A 22,745-nucleotide genomic window follows, 5' to 3' on the forward strand; every position below is an offset into this window, starting at 1 on the left:
CAACAGTGTGCTTTTATAGTACTTAAAGAAACACACAAAGATCACCAACCAGTGAGCAGGTTTTATTTCTACTGAAACATCCAGTAAACTGCTCTGGTTGCCAGGGATCAGCTGAGGTGCTTCCAGGAGGTCCCTTTGTTTAACAGTCCACCAGTCTGAAATGACATCGGTCTGCTGACGACAAAAGCAGGATCTCAAGCATACAATCGAGAACCCTGGTAATTCTTTGATTAAGCAAACAGCACAGTAATTATCAGTACAGTAAAACAGAAATGGTTTTCTTTCAAATACACAGTAAACAAATCAAGAACAAAGCATGCTCCCTTATCTGAGTGAGTCTTTATATACAGTGGCAAACATTCAAAGTGTTTCTTCATGAGCCAGCCATTAATTATACATGGACAAATGACAGTATTTACAATAATGTAGTACTTATAGACTGAGCTCAAATGTGTTCACTGCATAAACATTACCAGCGAGTAGCTTCACTACCATAAACATCGTGGATACAGCTCTTTGGATATATGTTGTTTCTGCATCAGGCTGTTAAAGCTGTGCACAGATATCTTTGCAGAAGAAATATACAAAATACCAAGAACACAAGATGAGTTGCCCCATTTGAAGTAAGAAATTTGAATATAAAAATAAAACGTCCTGAAACCAAATATAAAAACACAAATTTATACAGAAAAAGGCAGCCAGTCAGGAAACAGCAGTAAACTGTGTTCATTCAGACAGTACAGCAAACCGATTTGTGCATAACAAAAATAAAGTTCAAGTGGCGAGGGCAAGCGAGATACTCATCTATTATACAAACGTGCTTTATTGAACAGCAAACTTTCATGGTCACCCTTGAGGGCACACGTCCACGTCATCAATAGAAAGCGTGCTGGCGTAGCTGGACCTCCAGTCTCTGAGGAAGAGCTCCTCTGCCTGGTTCTGCAGAGTCTGCTGGCCTCTTCCAACATCTGAGCCCGTCTGGTTTACAACCACGCCCACACCAGCCGTCTGAGTGAAGTAGTTCTCTGACCAGTTGGATGTCCCTGTGGGCACAAATTCTCTTATCGGGGTAGTCTTAAAAAACATTTTTAATCCCTGCATGTTTTGATTGAGGTGTACTGAGTTGCACTGCATTCACAAAAGAAAACTAATCGGGCACATTAACTGGCAATTATAACTAACTAGTTTGTAATTATGGATGGATGGATTATGGATCTTGTAATTATGAGATAATGCATAGCAGTATTGCTGTGCAAAAGTGGAACAACTCAAAACCTGCCTGAGTATACTGCAAATACTGACTCTCCGTATTTGCACAGTAATTAATTTGACAGTTCTGGAGAGAACATACCTATATAGACCACTCTGTCTGTAACCATGAACTTGGCGTGATTGACTCGAGCAAATGGGATCTTCATCTGCTCCGCTGTTGAAGGAACTGTGAAGATTTTCTGCACAGAAACAAAAACCAACACGAGTTAGACAGATCCGTTCTGTGAGATCCATCATGTAAAAGATAAGAGGTCTTCAAACATACCACGTGAATGTCACATTTCAGTGGATGCCTGCTGAGTACCAGCAGGGACTGCAGGAAGGTGAACATGGAGCCAGGAGAGTGCTTCCAGCAGCTGACCATCAGTCTGACCTCCACCCCTCTAGTGCAGCTTGCAGCTCGCAGGGCTGAGTCAATGGGGGGCCAGAACCTGAAATCACGAGACCAGAACAGTTAGAACAGTCTGGCAGAGGAAGCCGTTCAGAAGACCGCTCAATATTATCAATATTTAAAAAAGGACACAGAGGAGGACACATTTTCAATCAGCAGGATATCTGTGTCAGACACTGGAAAATGATATTTTTTCACAAGCTTCATTCAGTACGTGCCCCTTTCCTAGTCCTCATTCCATTATTTTGTTGGTAATACAGTAGCATGCATCTAATCACGCAACGTGAGTAATTGTGACAGTGATACTGGTGGTTCTTTGAGTGGACTGTACCTAAGTGGGTCTGTGAACTGAGACAGAGGAAGGTAGTCCATCACAGAGATGTAAACAAATCTCTGGGCGTCGTTGATGACAGACAGGATGGTGGAGAGATCATCAGAGCGGCCACGGGCTGAGATCTGTGGAGGGGCACTCTGCAGGAAACAGACACGGAACAAGTACTGAACATCATAAAAGCAACAGGAAGAGTTAAAATTAGAGCTGTGCCATGTGGTATTGTCTATAACAGGGGTTCTCAGTAGAGGTGGGTTTAAAATATCATGATAAAGTATTGAGTCTCAGCCACCTCAGACTGAACTGATACTCAGAAAAACATTTTATGGCATTTGTAGACATGTTAATAGATTCAATGTTTTGAATTCCTTATTTGGGATCACAGTCACTGGGGATGTTTTAGGACTCTGACACTGAGGTGACATCATTTTTATCGAACATCATTATAATATACTATCACATCTGCAGAAAGCGTGATCATTGGAAACAGGCTTCTAGCCGTGGTGAACTTACAGATAGGTAGACTCGTGCAGGTACTCCATTAAACTTCAGGTTCAGGGGATTCTGGGAGCTGGACAGGGCAGAGAGGCGAGCAGGCCAATATGGAGGCAGAGAACCATTGTTCAAACCACTGATGCTCCAGTACACCCCGAAGATACGATAGGCATCCTGAGCCAGGCAGCTGCAGTCCTCCACAGACAGACCCACCTCCTTCACCTAGATTCAGCAAAAAGCACATGATGTGTTCATTCTGTCACAGAAAGCACTCTGTCTGTGTTGGTGTGCAATCAGTGGTGCTGTTACTCCAGCAGGAGGAATGATTCTAGATGGATTTACTAAGCACAGGCATGGAACCACTTTGATCTGGAAGCAGCACAGTTACAGTATGTTGCACTACTGCACAGCTAAGACCTAAATGAAAAGTTAAAGATCAAGGACTTATCATGTCTAATCTGATCTAGACTGTAAACATACAGTCAGTTATACTGAGCATTAAAGCATCATCTCTGGATGCAGCTTTACTCTGTGTGGGACATCAACAATACTAAACAGTAATGTAACTCCCTCCTATCACAATGCATGATTGCACCCTTAAGCAATTTCCCAAGAAAAGCAGATGCAAATGTTTAGTTTATATACAAGCAGTAGTATTACTGGTTCACTAGTGCTATGTTATGTGTTAACATAACTGAAACACGAGTCCAATGAGTTGGGTAAATAAGCTGTAAGGTGGAAAGACAAATGTGCAGACTCTTGATTACTCTTATTTTCTTCATCTTGTTTGAGTTTTGCAGACAATAGTTGTATGTATGTTCTAAAAAAAGGAATACTGCATTTTCTGGTTTACTATTCCAAAATCAAAAATGGTAAAAAAAGAATAAGCATGTTTTACCTGACTGAGAGAGCGCCAGTCCATGTTGGCACTGCCCAAGTAGAGGTGTTTCTGATCGACCACCCAGAGCTTGGTGTGGATGATGCCTCCAGTTACATCCTTCAGGTCTACCTTTCTAACTTCTGCACCTGGAAAACACGTAATGCTCCCAGTTCTTTATCTATATATAAATACAGATGTTACTGTTTAATAAAATTATATTCCATCTGCATAGCATCTCCTGAGAAATGCATCTATTGCTGACAATGACAATGAGTTATTAGAGATGCTCTTTATCTGTCTAATGATGTACCTGTTGCAGCCAGTTCTGCTGTGTCTTTAGTTGACGTCTGGGGGGAGTTGACAGCGATCTGGAGATTCACACCTCTAGATTCAAGATGTTTCAGGTGCTCAAAAACCTTTTTTCCCTGCAAAACACACATATCAAATGATTTAATTTAAGATAGGGATTCAGGTTAAACATGACACTGGGGCATGATATGAAACTAACCTCAGAGTCAGACTCCAAATCATCTCCTCGAAGTGTGAAGTAGAAGGCAGCGATGTGAACGGAGCTGTTGGCCTTGTTCAGCAGATGCAGCCAGCTGTCCGCAATGCTCTGCCTGGACGACGGAGAAGACGTGTAGAGACCCACAGGGATGCTCTCCACCAGAGTCACTCTGAACAAGGAGAGGAAGGCTCAAGCTTTAACAACCACACGCGATCTGGCGAGCATCTCAAATTAGCAGACAGTAAAATCAGCGTGTCGTATTTGATGGTCCTTTTTATTTTTAATATGCTTTCAGTGTTTGATTTTTAGCCTTCATAAGATCACATATTCTTATTTTTGTTACAGGGGACTACTACACAGAACAGGATAGGACAGTTTGCTGATATTTCTTACCGACAATCAGCGCTACAAGACTCTGGCACTAAGCCAAAGCCCTCCAGCCAGTGCAGTTCCAGCTGAGCTGCGAGCTGAGCTACAGACATGGGAAGCCCATAATGCCAAACGTGCTGACCGAATCCTCCTAAAAGCAGCAAGGTGGTGGGCAGGAAGAAGCAGAGGACAAAACTGGAGCATCCTGAGTTCTACAAAATTATAGACATTTTACTTTAGGACAAATAGGTAAAGTTAGTTATGCCAACTATGACTGTGTGTTGCATGCCCTGCACTGTTACTGCAGGGTGTGGTGAAATTCCTATATATATGACTGACTCAGCTGAGAACACCAAGATGACAGTATGACTTGATGTCAGTGGAATCTCTGTCGCATGCTGCAAAACAACTCACCTTAGTGGACTTGCTTGATTGAGCTGTAACAGGCTTCTTGGCTGCACGAGAGGTGCTTTCATCTATTCTGCCTCCTTCCTCTGTAGGATTTGACAACTCTGACTTGCTGACTGGCTTGTGATGATCCTCCACCTGCCCTGAGCTATCACCCTCAGGCTTTTCACCTTCCAAATCCTCCTCACATTCAGCATCTGATGATGATCTACTGTCCTTGAATTCAAGCGTGTTCGTTGGCTCCGTCACCCACGGTGGTTCTTCATCCATTATAGCATCCACTTCCGCTGTGTCGGCGATCTCTTCAGACTCCGACTTATCAGTATCCCCAGAGGCTGTGAGGGAAATCCTGCTTTTGATGTCAACCTCATGCTTCTCTGCTGTGTCTTCTTTTGGCCTCTGTCTGAGGAGGTCCACATGTGGAACGTGACTTAGAGCAGCAACTGCTTTGGTAGCATCTTCTACTTCTGAGGTTTTTCTCTTGTCTTGCTCTGGTAAATGCTGCTCTGAGCCTTGCTCTGGTCTGAGGGCAGGCCTGGGGCTTGCAGTCATGAGCTGCTCAGACCCAGATAAACTCCAGCTCTTGGGTGCAGTAACTAGAGAGCTATGAGGTGCTGGTTCTGTGCTTTCCAAGCTGACTTTAGGGGATCGGACTGATGGGAGCAGGAGTGCTGTTTCTTTGGCATCAGGCGGTTTGGACTTCGAAACCTCAACACTTCCGCTACCAGTTTTCTGGGGAGGTTGAGTTACGTTGACAGCAGTCTCTTTTCTGAGAACAGGCGACTCTGTGTTCTGGTTGGCGCCGGGTGGTCGTTTATGGAAAGTAGGGATCCGGGAGGTGTGTTTGCCACCTTTGCGGTTCATGTCTTCCTTTTCCTCAAGCTCTTTTTTTGCAGCCTTTTCGTCGGCATGGAGACGGTCCAGCAAAACACTACAGTGCTTTAGCTCCTGAGAGAAACAGACCTTCTTTACAAGAAGCACACAACACCCAAAATACCTTTAAAAAATAAGCTGTTAAACACTAGACATTTCTAAACTCTAAATCTTCTTGTCTTTTGTCCATTATATTATTACTGGGTAACAACAACACTGCATATTACCTTGAGAAGCTTCTGTAGCGTGACAGGAGCTAGAATAGCCACACCTATTCAAATCAGCTCCCCAGGCATGTAACAGCTACACCTGAGCATGACTGCTAGAGACTTCTTAACATCTTGTTATATGAGAAGTACTTGTTTATGAATGTGACATGAGTTACCATGGGTACAGCATCATTCAACTTTACATTCTGAGAGCAGGTGAAAGCTGAATGCTCATTTTGTTCTGCTCCAAACTCCATTCACAAACCTAATTTTCATAAATACTAATATTGGCCCAAAGATCAGTGTATTACAAACACATATTGGCTTTCAGAACATGGATAGTAGCAGGCTCATGATTGTCAGCTAGAAGTCTCTTCTTAGACCATCAGGGAGAACCTCGCCAATCCACCAACATCGCTGTCAACACTCACTGGTAGCACCTAACGTTTAATAGCGATTAAAATGTTGAAACAATAATGCTGGAGCACATTGAAAAATAAACGTTTTATTATATATGTGTTCCTCCTTGTCTGCCTTATGTCTCTGTCTGCCTAGCAAGTGACAAAACAAAACTGTGTACAAATGTACCAAGGGAAATTGTGCCATTACAAAAGAGTGGTCAAAGCAAATATGAATTTGGGGCTTTTCTGCTTATTGCATTTTACTGCAGTTCGATTTCAAAGCAAAATGAAATATTTCTGATTGCATCTATAGTTCTAGTTTGGGGAGTAGATTCTAAATGTTCTCTGTACTGTTTCTGTGGTTCTTAAGTTGATCTGGAGGAGCAGGTTGATCAAGACCACAATCTCTGTAGAGCAAGCAACCCATGACATTATTTGAGCTAAAAAAAACTCATTTTAATCAAAAGAAAGAAAAACCAAAGAAAGAAAAGAAAATAATACTAAAAGGTAAAGCTATGAGACGATCTCCAAGCAGCTTTATGTCCCTGTGACTACAGTTGCAAATAGTATTAAGACGTTTAAGATCAATGGGACTGGTGCCAATCTCCCTAGATCTGGCTCCAAAATGAAAATCAGACATCTTGCTGAGACTGAGAGCTACAGAAACCACTCACTGCAACAAGCTAGAACCATGAGATCCCTAGAACCTTTAAGATTACTAACCTTATTATTATTGTTAATTACCTAACAATATATTTGCCCATGTTTAACCCCAAACATTTGCCTCAAAACTGAGTCAGTTATACTGTTAATAAGCGACTAACTAAGTCATCACTGTTACCTAAGATGTAAATCAGCTGTACTTATCTACAAGCAGAGTAAAGGAGATTAGGACACTTCCGCGCAAGCCTCCAATAGTTCCTGGTGATGATTACATGCTGCTGCACACACTGGGTATTATTTCTGTCATCACTGGGCTGTTGAAATACGAGCTGTGCCACACCCAGGCATCATAGGTGACCATGCTTTTTCTGCACTACAGGACAGAGGTGTGCTTATTTGGGTTTTGTGTAAGGTGAATTATAGCCTACCGTCAGATCTGCTTCCTCAGCAGCTTCCTCCTCTAGCTCGGTCGGGACACTCTGATGTTTCTCCATCACTTGGCTCTGGATGAGCTCGGAGTCTGACTCATCTGACTCCTGACGGGACCAGACAGGTGATATGGAAACTTAATGAGGCAACAGCATTGTGGCAAAGCACTAGCTAGCTATGTAGTCGTGTAAGAATGGACTAGCTATGCAATAGCAGTGTTATAGTAAACCATGCCTCTGATAAAAGTAGAACAAATAGAAACACAAAAATAAACGTTTAGTCATCTTCCCTCACAAAGAAACTCCATTAACGTGAGAAACACTTACCAGAGCTCAGAAACGTCCGGGCTAATAAGTTTTGGCTGGGCTCCCTCACGGTGTAACGTTACTTTCTTTAGCTCTTAACTGTTATGCTAACGAGCTACCACACATTACAGGCATAAAGTGATAACTAGTGGCTGTTAATATAGTGCAGTTGACAGCAGGCTGGTGTCGGGGTAGTGCCTCCTTGAGTATTTGTGTCGGGTTAGCCAGCTAACGTCGCCGCCGTTTACGTTAGCGAGCCAGCTACGTGGCCGACTGTGAAGTTTTCAGCAGCGGAGGAAGAGGAGGCGGAAAAGCTGAGTAATAAAAATACCCACCTCGTACGTCGCTCTCTCCTCGGCTACTTTCCTGTGCAGGCGGGTCGACCTTCTTGGCGTTACAGCTCCTGTACCCCGTAACTCGAACTGTACCTCAGTCGCCTGGCTGCGGTGGATGGATTTTCTGGATCGCAGTACCATCGGCATCTTGGAGCACTTTAATAATGCAGCACCGCCGCGACACCAGATTAACGGACGGGACGGAGCCTGCGGAGCACTCGCGTCTGTCTGCACGATAAACAACGATGGATTCGTCAGCGGGTACCAGCTTGCATCTAACAACTGCTATAGTTATTAAAACCCTTTGAGTGAGCCATCAAACCTGAATGTATAATATGATTTGTATGTGCCGTCTCTCTAGAAAAGTAAACAACAAGTTGAAGATACCGCGATTTCCTGATGTCGCTGATTGGCGGTTGGAATCTGAACCGTGGCCCCGCCCACCAGACGTTACGCTCGATACAAAACACGGAAACGAGGGATTAACGTCGTGTGCTGCTCGAAAATAAGGTCTGTTATTATTGTTAAATTATAAACGACTCCTTGATCGGGTGGTATTATCTCAGCAAGCGAATCACAGTGGAGCGACGGCACGAAATAGTGGGCGTTTGTACAAAGTTAGTTTCAGTTAGCGCAGCCGTTAAAGTGCTGGTTAAAGCGGAACACGGCTGCTTGTTTATGTGTCTCAGAAAGTAACGTTGAAGACAGTTCAGTGAATGCTAACTCAGCTAGCAGCTGAGTTTCAAAGGTCACGGCTATATGCACATGACTTAAACAGCACTTCCCGAAAGTAGTCATATCTCACATAGGTAGTCTATATAATATTTTAGAAGGCTAAAATGTAATTCGATGTATGTATGTCGACATGACAAGAGAGCGTTTGTGCTGTTGTATTGTTAGCGTTACAGTAGTTAAGTGGTGGGACAGCTAGCCACAGTAATGTTGTGTTGTTATACAGTTATAATCCTGTAATTTAATCATCCTTGGGGTTTACATACAACTTTATCATTTAACAGTGTTATTAATGGTAAATGACAGTAAAGTCCAATTTCTCCCAGTATGTGTGTTATGAATATATCAGACAAAGAAAAACTGTAAATGTCTCTACAGAGAAGAATCAGAGTAATTAGCTGTCTTGATTGCATGTGATGATGTAAGTACATTTTTAGTACTTTAGAGTATGATAATACAGCTTTAGAAGGTGATCCATGTAGATGACACTGTTATAAAGCTGAAAAAGGATTGTTTTCCAAAATAGTCCAAGAATGGCTTTAAAGATGAAAAGATGCATATGAATTTTTGGCCCATACAGTTGACATGGGTAAATTAGAGATAAATCAAAGACAGCGTCAACCCAACAAAGTAATAAGTCTGACTTATCAGAATCAATATTATTTCTTGCTGCTAAAAGAGACATGCTTTCTGAAATGATATATTTAATGAATATTCCATTTGTACATCCATACTGGTATACTATATATACTAATATTATAAGAGCTGTCAAGATCCAATTTATTTCCTCCATGCTGATTTCTTGTGTTTTTATTTTTGCCTTCAGGTCTTTGATGTAAACTCCTCAGACTGAGAGGAGCAGATCATCCATTTTCTCTGTAATGATGGACAGTTAATTCTGATAATAGTGAAATGGAAGCCCCGGTCACAGCTGCCCGTCCTTCCAACTCCTCGAGCCTGCCTCCCCCAGTCCCCATCCCACTTCACCCGGCTGTCATCCCATCAGTTGAGCTTGGTTTCACTATCCTCTACACCACGTTGTACGCTGGACTCTTCCTGGTGGTGTACGTCCAGCTGTGGCTGCTGTACCTCTACAAGCACAAAAGATGGAGCTACCAGAGTGTCTTCCTGTTCCTCTGCGTTTTCTGGGCTGCCCTCCGCACCACTCTGTTCTCCTTTTACTTCTGTAATGCCCTGGAAGCCAATCACCTACCTGTTGCAGTCTACTGGCTGCTCTACTGCTTCCCTGTGTGTCTGCAGTTCTTCACTCTCAGCCTAATTAGCCTGTATTTTACTCAGGTAAGACTGGGGAGGGTGGAGCAGGGGATATTCACTTAGTAGAACACACCAGCTGTAATGTGCATGGGACATATGGATTAAAACCTGACAGGATGACAACCAGAAAATGCAACCATAATAGAGAACTTGGAGTACCGTGGGATTATACAGTATTTGAGCAGGGGAATTCCTTTCAGTATTAATCAATGTGTCAAACAAAAAGAAAACCTTGTGCAGTTGCTTTAGAGAAACTGATGTGGCATTTGTGTTGCTTTCTATTTCATTCCTTAAGTCAACTGTGTTGGTTTCTCTCTCTTGTACCACAGGTGTTTCTCAAAGCGAGAGAGTCTTACAGAGCAGAAGGGAACAAAAAGCTGTAAGATTCAATTCTCTGTTAACGTTTTGGAAAAGATCCCTTCTTGCATCAACAACAGTGATGATGTCACCAAGCCTCTGCAACACCATCAGACTGCAAATTCATTTGTTACTCTCGCTCCCACATCTTCCACAGGTGGGCATCGCGGTTGGTGTACGGTGGTCTGAGCGCCATCTTCCTCTGCGTCAACATGGTGTGTGCGGCCCTCGGGGACAGAGGCCGCGGTGGATCCGGGGATCAGACATGGAATCTTGTCCTGGTTCGGGTTCTAGTCAACGATTCTCTCTTCATCTTGGATGCAGTGTTTCTGGCTGCTTTGCTGTTGCTCCTGACGCGACACTCGCGCTCCACCAGCCCCTACCTGATCAGCAAGGTGTGCCAGACTTCAGTCCAAATAGCAGCAAAATAAGACAATGCAGCAGTGAACCTTACTTACAAACACACCCCACAGAGTTTTAACACATCAACATTTGCTTTCACTGCACAATAAGTGTGACATCATCAGGACTAAAAAGTTATGACGTCTGCCTCTATTTTAACTTTGAAGTGCTCCTTTAAACATAAACCACTTCTTCCTCCTCTCTGTAAGGTGATGATATCCAGGCTAACTGTGCTTTTTCTACCTCACCAGGGGACAACGGTGTGGCGTACAGCAACGCTGGGAGCAGCAGTGATCTTGTTGTTTGTCAGCCGAGCCTGCTACAACCTGACAGCCCTCTTTCTTTCCCAGAACCACCCGGTAGAGTCGTTCAACTATGACTGGTACAACGTCTCTGACCAGGTAATCATGTAATGTTTTGGTTGGGGCACTCTTATTAACTAGTGTAAATCACTCTTCAGGCAGGAGTGTTGTCAGTATTCTTATATGTACCACTGCTACATAACCTTGGTGTTTTTTTAGGCTGATTTACGTAATGAACTGGGTGAAAAAGGCTACCTGGTCTTCGGCGCCATCCTCTTTATATGGGAGTTGCTCCCAACCACTCTGCTCATTGTCATCTTCAGGGTTCGCCGGCCGACTCTGGAGGTAGGTAGTGTGTCCGACAGAAACTAAAGTAAAAGTCAGCCAAGTAATCTGGAAACTGAGAATCTTCACCAACCAGTCCACTAGGTACTTAGACATTTAAACAGAAATGGGATGCAGGTTCTGCATTGTTGAAGCAGTTACATGAGTCCGTTTTATGTTTGTTTTAAACAGGCCAGCAGCATGGCCATCAACAACAGGGTCCTGCCTCGGCCATATTTCTTTGATGACCCTCAAGGCAGTGAGGATGCACCTATTCCATGGGATAACAGTTCACAACCACACTCAAGGTACGGTCATTACAAGCCTTCATGAAAGGGTTTGTTGAGCCACCACTCATCAGTGAGACATTGTAATCAATTTAAACACATTCTGATGTTGTAAGGCAACAAAGACCAATTACATCACTCCCCTGACTCCTCAGACCCTGCGCACCAGGTACAGCTGTCATTACTTCAATATTTGTGCTTTTCACTCTGTTTCAGCTGGTATGGAGGAGAGACTGCTCCTCTCCTGTTTGCCAGCAACCCTATACACCAGAACTACCAGCACCACTCGTTCTACTCAACCCCCCAGAACTGATCCTGAGTCCTGGCCACGATAAGGGTTGTGGTGGAATCCACTCCACAGACCTAGCGGCCTGTAGGACTTCTTTCTGTGAGCAGTTTTTGCACTGAAGATCTCAGGAAGTCACCAGACATTGAATATGCACCTTGTACTTTTTTTGTACAGACAATATATTTAAAATCTTTCTTTGCTCAAAGGGAACAAAGTCAGCGGGAGAATCCCTGGCACATGTGAGTCCAGAAACGCTAAGCTCAGTGAGCTTCAGCCACTTTTATTATGTGTCCTAAAATTGCACATTTAGCTTTATAATTCCTTAATAAATTAATATACAGTATGTAATGCAATATAGTTGCATTACACGTACCACTTTTCTCTTGTATAAGAAACAGACTAAATACAAATGATCCACTGTTTCTTCTGACACCTTTGTTAACTGCAACATTTAGTGTCTTTAAAACTTTAATTCCACATTAGCTCAGCAGGATCTTTTCTAATCACACATTTACACATTGCTGCAGGCATTCCATTACCAATTTAAAATTTAAGGCCTTTTGTCTGCTATTCCTCTGGTTTGTGTGCTCCATTTGTTTAGCACTTGTTCATTTTAAAGGTAATTTTGATTTGTATTCTTTTATCCAGATTAGCTTAGTTCATAACTACAGTTCTGCATTTTCTTAAAGCTGACAGATATTTTTGTCTTTACTGGAATGAGGTTTCCTCATAGGTCACTCACATGGGTCACTATGATTATCTACTGTGTAAACAAACTAATAAAAATAAAAATGAACTTACAGCCTGTTGCTAAGCAAAAAAACATAAGGGACTTGGCTGATGCGAAAACCTTTAGTGTTAGCCCCATTATCACAAAACATTAATATGTAAAACATGCTTCATTCATTAAAAAAAAAAAAAAAAAGACCTGATTCCTTAGAATATCATTTTGGTAGTAATTATATGGATATTCAACTCGCACACCACACACAAACATGTCCATAAAGAAAAAGGTTGTGTAAAAACACAAAGACCTCACAGTAATAACATTAGTACTATAACAAACCAGCAAACAGGATGTGCCACTGTCATTTCAGTCAAACACTTTATTCTGCATTATGTACAGATCTTCCTATTAAAACTTTTTATACAGTATGTACATGTTCAAATAAATCAATATGTTACAGTGTCTGCAGTGGCGACATTTGAAGAAACCAGGAAAAAAGTTGATGTGTTAAGAGGAAAGGGGAAAAAAAAAGTCAACTATTGGCTTCTGTGCATGTGAATCCGCTGGATGAGAAGCTGGATCCAGGTGCCATGTAACATGTTGATGTGGTGAATAAACCACCTTTATACTGAAGAAAGCTGAAGTAACCCTAAATCAAAGATGCCACCAACAGTAAAACTAGCAAACACAAATTCAAAGCGCTTCTCCCCATCATTCAGCAAATCTAGGTTTGAAATGAGAGTTTTGCTTCCATGTGATTAAACTTACAAACAGCTGCTGTAGTCAATCTGGGTGGAGAGAGAAAATGAGAAGAAAAGAAAAAACAGCAGACATGCTATTGCTTTCTAACAGAAACAGTCCAGACAGGCAGATCACTGCGTCTCCCAGCAGCCTGAGTCCAACTCGACACAGTAAGAAACCTGAGCCTGTGGAAGGCGAGAGCCATGAGGAAGAGAGGCAATGAAGAACCAAAGCAACCATCTAACACCGGATTATCCAAGTCCAGAGTTCCTGTTGGTCCAGAGCGGCACGCTTGAGTCAGAACACAAGGATCAGTTGTCTGGAGGGGGTGATGATGACGATGATGATGTTGGCGTTTCCAGCTTACGAAGGCGACGGCGCCTCAGCTCTGCAGCGTTCGGCTCTCCGTCATCATCCTCCACCAGTTCTTCGTCCATCTTCTCTTTTCTTTCCGACTCAGTAGAAGTAGAATCAGCAGGCTGAGAAGAAACTGTGGCTCCGTTCACTTGATCAGCTGGACATACACACACACACACATAAGAAAAATCAGAGCCAAAGGTTTTTATTTGGTGTTGTGGTGTCAGTTGATGCAAGCTGTGAGTTTGCTTACAGTTGGATGAGCCCTTCTTCTGCCTCTGGTTCTCTGTGCTAGTGCTAGCAGCAAGGGATGATGCAGTGTGATTTGTCCCACTGGCCTCTCCAGCACTGCCCTCAGTTCGAGGAGGCCTGTGGTGGAAACAGCAGAGCAGAAAGACAATGAAGCCTTCAAATGAGAATGACACTGTGATTGTTTGTACTGCTAATTCTAGTTAAGTTAATCAAAGGTTTGCTCTAATATATACATTTTACAACAACTCGGAAAAAAACTAATCAAGAATCAGAAATGTTCATTTACGTGAGTGTGGCGACGGTGCTGAGGTAGTGGTGGATGTTGAGCATGGCAGCGTCCAGCAGGGTGTGGATGTTTTGGAGACACTGGAGTCTGGCCTCGAGGCCCCGCCGACCTTCTGCCTCCAGCTCCCTTAGCTCCTCCTCGGACAATCGAGACAGAGACGCGGGAGGGGGAGGCATAGACGACACTGCTAAAGAAGATGAAATAACTGTAAAACCACTGATATGTTGACTTAGTAAATGAGTAAAGGCTTGCCAAGTATTTGAACACATTTGAACAGATCAGGCAGTTGGACAAATTTTAAAGTTTACATATACAGAATAAAGTAGAGGTTACACGTTATACATAGCAATCTATGAACAGAGCTGGTAGACCTGAGAATCCTTAAATGAAAGCCTGAGTGGACAGGATCACTTAACATCACAGGATTCTGTGTGTTCAATGAATGAGCCATCCAGACTAACACTGAACATTAGATCACATGAAATGATTGTTAAACAATTTGTGATTTACAAATGGAATGACACACGCCAGAAAAATATCCAAGAGGGACCATAGAGTAATGTTCAGCAAGTACAATGTACAAAATTTAGCCACATATAGCTCAAAGTGTACATATCTTATTTCTAGTCTCTCAGAAAAGTGACCTGACAGCCTCCCGGCAAAACCAGCAGGGTGGACAAGTTTAACTGTGCGACTGCTCCAAATGATTATTTCTAACATTTCTACTAATTGTTGCTAAAGTGAGCTGCAACAAGAGAAACTGATCAAGATTGTCAGGCGAAAAAAGTATTAACTAATCTTTCATGTGTGTTGCAAATGAAACCTTTGGTAACAATGCAGAGAGTATATTGAAAAATGACTGGTGCTTACCAAAGGGAGGAGGAGGTGGCATGGGCAGCCATGGTGCAGTGGGGAAGGGAGGAGGTGGGAAGGAGAAGGGGAAGCCGGGCATTGCAGATCCTGGAGCAGCAGCAGCAGCAGTTGCTGTTGCAGTGTCTGTGGTAGATGAGGTGGATTGGCTGGTGCCTAATGGAAACACACACACACACACACACACACACACACACACCACAAAGAATACTTTGATGATTAGAAATTAGAAGACTGATTAGAGAAAAAGACATGAATACAGTATATCTGTGAATGTGGGGTGATGGGTTCAAAAGGTTAACATCATCAGTTAAACATTAAAATAAATCATTTGATTCGCACAATGAGGTCATTGTTGATGGCATACTACCGATAAGAGCCTCAATCAGAACTCAAAACAGGATGATCAACTTCAACAATCACAACATCTGCAGATGCTGAGACAACTATAATTCAGTAGATGGTGTATTTTGAATCCTTTTTGTGAGCATTTGATGAGGTAGTATGAAGTCACACTACCAGCTGCCTGTGTAGCCTCTGTGCTGCTCTGTGGAGTATCCGCAGCATTAGGAGCTGCAGCTGCTGCAGCAGCAGTAGCAGCAGGAGGAGGAGGAGGAGGAGGGACTGCAGGAAAGGGACCCCAGAAGGGGAAGATACCAGGAGGAAAGCCTGGTAACATGCCTGGAGCCACTGAAAAGATACAAGAATAAAATAGATCATTAAAAATGGTCCAAATAAGTATTTACTGAAACTCAAAGCATAATTAACACTCTCTGCACAGAGGCTGACATTACCAGTAAGACTGTTTGATGATTAAGCAAAGAAAATGTGAACTGAGCTGATTTGCCATATGCAAGCCAGTTATCTGGAATATTGACTCGAAACATAAAGTCACTCATTGTATAATTTAAAAATGTCTGACTGTGGCTTATCATGACACAGAGCTTTCATTTAAAAGGACACTAGATGAGTGGGCCGACCACAAGCTCACAAACACAATGTCAATTCAAAGTTTTACAATGACAAAGCCTGTAAAGGGAAATGTAATAGCAGTAGGTACAAAGGTAAATTATGTAAGTGAAAAAGATAAATGCATCCAGGTAAAACAAAGTATTATTCTATGGTAGTGGAATGTGCAGTTGTGTAACTTTCACTGTTGCACAGTGGTTCTTTTAAAGCTCACTGCAACCACATGAGGGACGTTCTGCACTGCTAATAACTTGGGTGTTGAAAAGTTTCACGTACTGCTGCTTGCTGTGGAAACATGTTCAGGTTGTGTTCATATGTGCTGGTCATTACTCTTACCGTTAGCAGGTGGAGCTGGTGGGGCATTGGCAGGGGCTGCAGGTGCAGGGGGCGGGGCCTGGGCTGGGGCAGGAGTCTGATTGGTATTTGATGCTCGGAGGACATCCATGCGACAGGTAGGACAGGTCTGCTGTCTCTGGAACCAGGAGCGCAGGCAACTGTGGGGACAACAGAAAGGTAGCACAACATTATTTGAAATATTAGATGAAGCAATAGCAACTTACTACTTACTTTTAAGCACAAGGTAATACTATAGGTTCTTGTTTTAAGCTGCGTTTATTTGCCACACAGGCTGCACGATTTGGTGAAAAATTCCTACTGCAATTAGCGATATAAACAAAAACAATGAACTCTGTAAAAGTCATGTGACAATAAACAAAACTCACTCCCTGCTGCCTAAAAAGAGATAGACTAGGCTTTTCTTTATTAGAGCAGCAGATAATGAGCTAAATGCACACACACAAAAAAAGAATAGGTTGTCTTTTGCAGCTATATAATTGCACAGGCTAACATTGCAATTCCAACTGCTATTAGATCAAGCAGCACTATACAGGATGTGTGTGTAACATCAGTTACTACAGATGATGCTGACCACATCTGAAAGTCATGTTGTTTCGTTGCAGTCTCAAATTCAAGATTCAAGATTCAAGATTCAAAAAACTTTATTAATCCCAGAGGGAAATTGTTGTTGCTGAGACCGAGTTTTTACCACACGACTTACCTGGAGTGGAAAATGTGATTACAAGGCAGTTTTTTGGCTCCAGTGACCATTTCCTCCCGACAGATGATACAGACATTGTCGGAAGCCTGCAGATCTTCAGGAGTAGCATCAGGATACCTGAACACGAAAATGACAGGCAAAATGAAGAGAAACTTGAGCATGTTTTATATAGACTTGTACTATTTGTAGTGTCTGCTCGTCAATATCCTGACAATGTGCATATAGGCCAATCCTTTTCAATAATGGAACATTAAAATATCTGTCTACTCAAATAACATGCTAATTAATTCACTCACACTTTGAAATTAGAATTTTGCTAATACAATACGGTGCAATCAGAAAAAACTTAACATTACTCACAGAGTATTCATGTTGCGGATGGCCCTTCGAGACATGATAGCATCTGTTACAGCTTTCTTGAATTGCCTGGTAAAGACATAATAATAGAAACCTTAAGACTTAAGTATGAAATCATGAATACAATTATGTGATAAAATTATCTTTTCCAAAAACATCTCAAGTACTGAAAATAACAAACACAGATCACAAAGCTGCTAACCTCATAGCCAGATACATGGGGCGGATGGCAAACAGAGGGAAGGTGTGGACCTTGATCATGATAGTCATAAAGGCAATGTACAGGAGCACTTTGATGAAACCTGAAATTAAAAAAAAAAAAAAAGTACAATCAGATCAGAAAACCGCTAAAAAAAAAATGTATACCAGCATCACAGTGTGAACTACACTACCTGTGAAGAGCTCAGTGTAGAGCATATACACAGCCTTATTGTCCCAGGGGTTTTCACTCTGCAGGTCAATGGTGTGCAGGACATATTTGATGAATGTCGTCAGCACCATGGTCAGCAGGATGGCATACTGAGGAGAACACAGAGAGGACAAACCTTATTTACAAGAGGCATTTCAAATGTTATGCAGCAAAGTGATACAGCGCAAAAACAATAGAACTAACAAAATACACTATTCCAGAGTGACTTGATAGTCTTGAGATTTCATTGTACCCTCCACAGATTTAAGAAACCCTGTGCCAGATGCAGCAAAGCATCCCAGAACATAACCGAGCCTCCTCTGCGTTTCACAGTTGGTACAGTGTTACGTATCCTTAATTTTTGTGAAATCTGAACAAAATGTTTTGTCTCATCTGTCCAAAGGATATTTTCCCAGAAGCTTTGTGGTTTGTCAATGTGCGTTTTCTATTTTTTTTTTTTTTAAACAATTAACTTTCATCAGTGGAGTCCTCCTCGGTCGTCTTTTATTAAGTCCACTTTGGCTTAAACAGTGACTGATGGTATGCTCTGACTCCAATGTACCTCGACGTTGGATTTCACATCTAATCTCTATGTTAGTTGTTCTGAGTTCTTTAGTTACCATTTGTATTTTCTTTTCTGTATTTTAGTTAATTTTTATTTAATATTACTTTGTCAGTTTCAAGTTATTTCAGTGACCTTTGTGAGTTTTTCTTTCTTTAACGGAATGGTACCAACAATTTTGTCCACGTGTGTAGCTGATCTGACATTTTTCATTTTTGCATTTGTTTACTAATCATGTGGTATAGGTTCAGTCAGTAATCACATGTAGAGAAGGTTGTGTGAAAACATTTAACAAAAATGATAGAATCAGCTTCAGAGAGGAATGAGGGATTAAGGTTTTAAAAAGGGTCATAAGATGAGTTTGTTTCTATTTAAAAAAACAAACAAACAAACAAAAAAAAAGCTAAGATTTATTTCAAATGCACAAACCTCAAATCCAAAAACAAGCTGGACTGAAGCACCTCGGGTAATGATGCTGTGACAGGCATGGTTGACAAACAGGAAGTCCAGGACCCCCAGCAATCCCATGAGAGCTGCAGAAAAACAACATAAACCACATCTGTGTTGGGCTGCAGTACCTACTTTATATGAATAAACTCCATAGAAATCTATTACACTGAAGCACCTGGCCTATGCAGACAAAATGTTTTGCATACAGTTCAAGACATGTTTCACAAGCACAATCAATGGAAAGCGAAACAGATTAAGGGAGAAGTGAAACATTAAAAAAAAAAAAAACGCGAACACAGAAGGACATGTGTGACGTAGCTGATAATGTGTGCTTACATAACACTCTGAAGTGAAAAACCCAGGATATGTTTGGACTCCGTTCCATCTGACAGAAAATAAAGATTAGAAACACAGAAATAAATATTATTTGTTAGTTAATGCAGTTTGGTAATTATTCCTGCACTTGCAATGTCCTCTCTAGCCAAAATGGTTTTAATTAAGACCCTTCACAGTAGGAGCTATTTACACTAAATTTGTAACTCAGTTATCAACTACAAAATGTTAAACAACATTACTTGCTCAACTATGGTAGGAAGTCACACAACATCTGTCCCATGCTTTGTCCTGCGTTTCCTTTCTACCTCTAAACAATGTACTTTATATGTAGGATAAGGAAGCAGTTTCTCTATTATCACTTACAAAGTCCACCCGATCCTCTGCCAGCCAGTGGAAGCACTTAAGGAAGAGCAGGAGGGTGAAGAGGGCAACAAAGCGAGGGGAGAAATCATCCCTGAACACAGTGAATGCCAGGCACGTCTCGGTCACTGCGTACCAGGAGCGCTCAATGAGGTGCTGGAAAACAGGGATGACGATGCACATTAAACACAGTCTGACTGTTATAATTTACAACAATGACCATGCATTCAATAATAAAGGGAATGTGTGATTAAAGTGAGTAATAAGAAGAACAGAACTATACCTCCATCTCTGCAGCCCTGAGCTGCCCAAAAAATACCTTCCTCATGAACTTTCCCAGCAGAAACACCAGCACAAAGGCCTGAATGTACAACACCTGATAGCAGAAGCAAAATGGAAATAAAAAGCTTATTAGTCTTTAGGCTATTAGGCCGTAGGTAAAGGTAAGAGATAAACTCAAGATTTAGGAACTGCTCTTACTGCCATGCTGGGGCTGCTCTTGGTGAGGTAGACCACAGTTGGGTAGAACTGGTGTTTGAGGAAGTAAGCATGTGCCACCACAGCCCCAGTCAGTGCTAGACTGGTGGCAGTCACCAAGGCCGCTCGAACCATTTTGGACTCCACTACTGATACTGTGGATGGGAAACAGATGCGGGCAGAAAAGAAGACAGTCATTACTAGTGAAAGCAGAGTGATATGCAAATAAAGGATATCTCTTTGCTGGAAAGAAATCATTCTGGTGAAATACTACTGCTGCTATGTTCACTTTACTCAGACAGAAAACAAGTTTTTTTTTTTTTAAATACACCAATAAAAATATATGTACAGCATATGTTCGCAAAGCTTTGAAAGCATGATAGCAAATCATGACAAATTTGCTCTGTGGCCCTCAATAATTAAGGCTTTTGAAAAACAATATCACCTTGTTTGTAATGTTTTTTTTTTTTTATTTGTTGGCTTTGTACAACAGGACTGACAGTGCCCTTCTCTCTTTCAGTCTATGTCATAAAGTGCAGAGGGGTTAAAGAAACCCCTATCACAAATTACTGCTAAGTTTTTCACTTTTACCATTTACATTGATGGTTTCTAAAAAGTAGGATATGAAATACTTGCACTAGAGTCATTCAAACAACAAACTAAAACAAGCCTAAATATTTGATAAAACTCAGCACTGACACATACTTTATAACAGCATAGTATAAACAGAGTAGTGTAAAGTACCACATATAAAAATAAATAGATATGCCAATTATCAGCATTTTAATTTGTACTCAATCATTTTTGCACAAACAACAGATGATTTTGTTTTAATAAACAACACATTGAAACGGTGCAGTATCAGAGGATGTTCCAAAGACCAGTTGCTATATCTTTAAATATTACACTATACTGCATAGTGCATGTATGTGTTATATCATATCTGAGCTAACACTAACAAAACAAGATGGTGCTTGTTATTGATTACTGATATTACAGTAACTTAACTCATTCTCGAGTGTTATACACAGAAAGTCTTCAGGGATGTTCGGGTGACATGTGGCGAGGAATCAAAGAGCCGCCAAACTACCAGGTGAACTTCAGTGATAAGTTTGAAACCCCACCCTTTGGTTTGACATTGGGCTTTTGGCCAAAATGTGATTGGAAAATATTCTGCTGTCACCTTTATTAAAATAATAGATTCGTGAAAGTATAAAGCGGATATAGTATTCAGTTAATATACGTCTTAAAGTCACCGCCGGAACATCAGGTGTATATGTTTCGTATTAGGGTGCAATTAAATAATAAATATATGAATATAGATAGTTTTATTTTTTTACTGCTTTAATACAGACTAGTAAATTTGGGCACCACTGGGTACACTCTACATATAATATTTATTATACAATGAAAACGACTATCTTATCGACTATTCTATTATTTCGTGTAAACACGAACTATCCTATTTGAGGGACAAATCTTTTAGCCAACTTAGCTTGCTAACATTCAGGCTAATATGGTAAAACTGAGTGTCAGAAATTCAGTAGCATTGTGACAGCTTTCCAATGAAGGGAGAGACACTTGGAGTTGCAAACGCAATGTAATTATACACTTCCTAAAGCTGACCCACAAGTTATTAATTTGCACAAGTCACGTTATTTATTTCTAGTGGGTATCTAACGTTTACTATCAAATACACGTAATTAGGTTAGTTAGCTGTAGCTAACGTTAGCTCGCTAGCTTGTAACGTAGCGTTACTCTGCGGGACTTACCGCCTCGTTGTCTGCGGAAGACTTGCTCCTTGGTTAATCTGACGGATGTTTTCTTGCCTCCTAGAACCTCTCTATTCTTAGCAGCTACTCCATTTCACAGGTTTCACAGCAGCCTCCCTATAATATTTATTATCCTCGCCCTTGTTCGTCTGGCTACGTGTTTATCTTTGGCTTGCTCCTTAGGAGCCACCTCACATCCGGCTGTTAAGGTAAAATGACGCAAAAGCAATTCTGGGAACATCGGGGACATGGTGCCTGTTCGTCTTTGAGTAGGTGTAAAAAGCATTTAAAAGGTAATATTAGCTAAAACACAGTATCTGCATTCAAACGACAATTCTCGTAGTAATATTTGTAAAATAAATTTGATGTATTGCATTTATAAATGTTAGATGACCACCTTTTAGGAGATTTACGGTAAATACCAACGTGGCCCAATAAGAAGTTGTGTGACTGTAGCGTGAAGAACGAGACTGGTCCATCAGCTGTGTGAACATGCAACAGGGAACCAAAGTCAGTCTGGAAAAAAAGCGTTTCGGGGAAATATTGTTGAAAAAATATTCTGGTCTTCCTGTCGGAAATGGTTTATTATCAAAAACGGTGTAAATGAAGGTTCGGCGTATTAATTAAACCAATAGCAGGTCAAAATCTATAAATTTTTAAAACAACATTCAAAATATGTACATTAATATAACTAACAACTGGAAAGCAGCAAACAACCTGCAGTCCCTGCACTGACATTCATTTGTAACTGACCACAGCTAATTAAAAAAATAACCAGTTTAACCAAAATAATGGCATCATCATCATTTATGGATTTTTTAAACCAATGTTTGATAATTTCACCCTTGTGTATACCCTTGAGTACATTTTTCCATTAATAGCTATTTGAATTTAATACATTTTTTTAAATTGTCCACACAGCAGGA

The 22,745-nt window shown here is 41.3% G+C and overlaps 3 protein-coding genes across 6 annotated transcripts; 1 reads left to right on the forward strand and 2 right to left on the reverse strand.

The window, feature by feature from the left end:
- Nucleotides 1-41: 41 nt before the first annotated feature.
- pld7 (phospholipase D family, member 7) lies at nt 42-8,047 on the reverse strand. Of its 3 annotated transcripts, none has more exons than XM_026357373.1 (12): nt 7,870-8,047; nt 7,229-7,336; nt 4,661-5,602; nt 4,271-4,458; nt 3,878-4,046; nt 3,680-3,794; nt 3,388-3,515; nt 2,508-2,711; nt 1,995-2,134; nt 1,538-1,703; nt 1,352-1,451; nt 42-1,043 (listed from the first exon to the last, which is right to left on the reverse strand). In XM_026357373.1, the coding sequence occupies exons 1-12, from the start codon at nt 8,014-8,016 to the stop codon at nt 847-849; spliced, it is 2,604 nt and encodes an 867-aa protein (XP_026213158.1). In that variant the 5' UTR covers nt 8,017-8,047; the 3' UTR covers nt 42-846. The 3 variants fall into 3 exon arrangements, with proteins under 3 accessions (XP_026213158.1, XP_026213159.1, XP_026213160.1); XM_026357374.1 differs by lacking the exon at nt 7,870-8,047 and adding an exon at nt 7,556-7,837; XM_026357375.1 differs by lacking the exons at nt 7,229-7,336; nt 7,870-8,047 and adding an exon at nt 5,755-6,783.
- Nucleotides 8,048-8,290: 243 nt separating this feature from the next.
- gpr137 (G protein-coupled receptor 137) lies at nt 8,291-12,764 on the forward strand. The gene is made up of 8 exons (XM_026357378.1): nt 8,291-8,379; nt 9,428-9,900; nt 10,206-10,255; nt 10,391-10,628; nt 10,887-11,036; nt 11,157-11,282; nt 11,454-11,569; nt 11,765-12,764. The coding sequence occupies exons 2-8, from the start codon at nt 9,514-9,516 to the stop codon at nt 11,859-11,861; spliced, it is 1,164 nt and encodes a 387-aa protein (XP_026213163.1). The 5' UTR covers nt 8,291-8,379; nt 9,428-9,513; the 3' UTR covers nt 11,862-12,764.
- Nucleotides 12,765-12,917: 153 nt separating this feature from the next.
- On the reverse strand, nt 12,918-22,004 carry syvn1 (synovial apoptosis inhibitor 1, synoviolin). Of its 2 annotated transcripts, none has more exons than XM_026357376.1 (16): nt 21,820-22,004; nt 20,051-20,202; nt 19,854-19,946; nt 19,574-19,726; nt 19,211-19,259; nt 18,854-18,957; nt 17,846-17,972; nt 17,656-17,755; nt 17,457-17,522; nt 17,097-17,213; nt 16,376-16,533; nt 15,590-15,760; nt 15,071-15,226; nt 14,201-14,387; nt 13,916-14,031; nt 12,918-13,819 (listed from the first exon to the last, which is right to left on the reverse strand). In XM_026357376.1, the coding sequence occupies exons 2-16, from the start codon at nt 20,180-20,182 to the stop codon at nt 13,617-13,619; spliced, it is 1,932 nt and encodes a 643-aa protein (XP_026213161.1). In that variant the 5' UTR covers nt 20,183-20,202; nt 21,820-22,004; the 3' UTR covers nt 12,918-13,616. The 2 variants fall into 2 exon arrangements, with proteins under 2 accessions (XP_026213161.1, XP_026213162.1); XM_026357377.1 differs by having other exon boundaries at nt 13,617-13,819; nt 14,201-14,384.
- Between the last annotated feature and the right edge of the window lie 741 nt (nt 22,005-22,745).

The sequence above is a fragment of the Anabas testudineus genome, chromosome 10, assembly GCF_900324465.2.
Source record: "Anabas testudineus chromosome 10, fAnaTes1.2, whole genome shotgun sequence".
Classification (NCBI taxonomy): domain Eukaryota; kingdom Metazoa; phylum Chordata; class Actinopteri; order Anabantiformes; family Anabantidae; genus Anabas; species Anabas testudineus.

Coding starts and splice junctions, on each gene's coding strand:
- syvn1 (XM_026357376.1), bottom strand. CDS start 20,182: ATGGTTCGAGCGGCCTTGGTGACTGCCACCAGTCTAGCACTGACTGGG. Junction 17,214..17,456: donor ATCCGCAACATGAATACTCT/GTGAGTAATGTT, acceptor TTTCGTGTTCAG/GTATCCTGATGCTACTCCTG. Junction 14,388..15,070: donor GCCACCTCCTCCTCCCTTTG/GTAAGCACCAGT, acceptor CATCTTCTTTAG/CAGTGTCGTCTATGCCTCCC.
- gpr137 (XM_026357378.1), top strand. CDS start 9,514: ATGGAAGCCCCGGTCACAGCTGCCCGTCCTTCCAACTCCTCGAGCCTG. Junction 9,901..10,205: donor TTAGCCTGTATTTTACTCAG/GTAAGACTGGGG, acceptor CTTGTACCACAG/GTGTTTCTCAAAGCGAGAGA. Junction 11,283..11,453: donor TTCGCCGGCCGACTCTGGAG/GTAGGTAGTGTG, acceptor TGTTTTAAACAG/GCCAGCAGCATGGCCATCAA.
- pld7 (XM_026357373.1), bottom strand. CDS start 8,016: ATGCCGATGGTACTGCGATCCAGAAAATCCATCCACCGCAGCCAGGCG. Junction 2,712..3,387: donor ACTGGCGCTCTCTCAGTCAG/GTAAAACATGCT, acceptor TGCTGAATCTAG/GTGAAGGAGGTGGGTCTGTC. Junction 1,452..1,537: donor TGAAATGTGACATTCACGTG/GTATGTTTGAAG, acceptor GTTTCTGTGCAG/AAAATCTTCACAGTTCCTTC.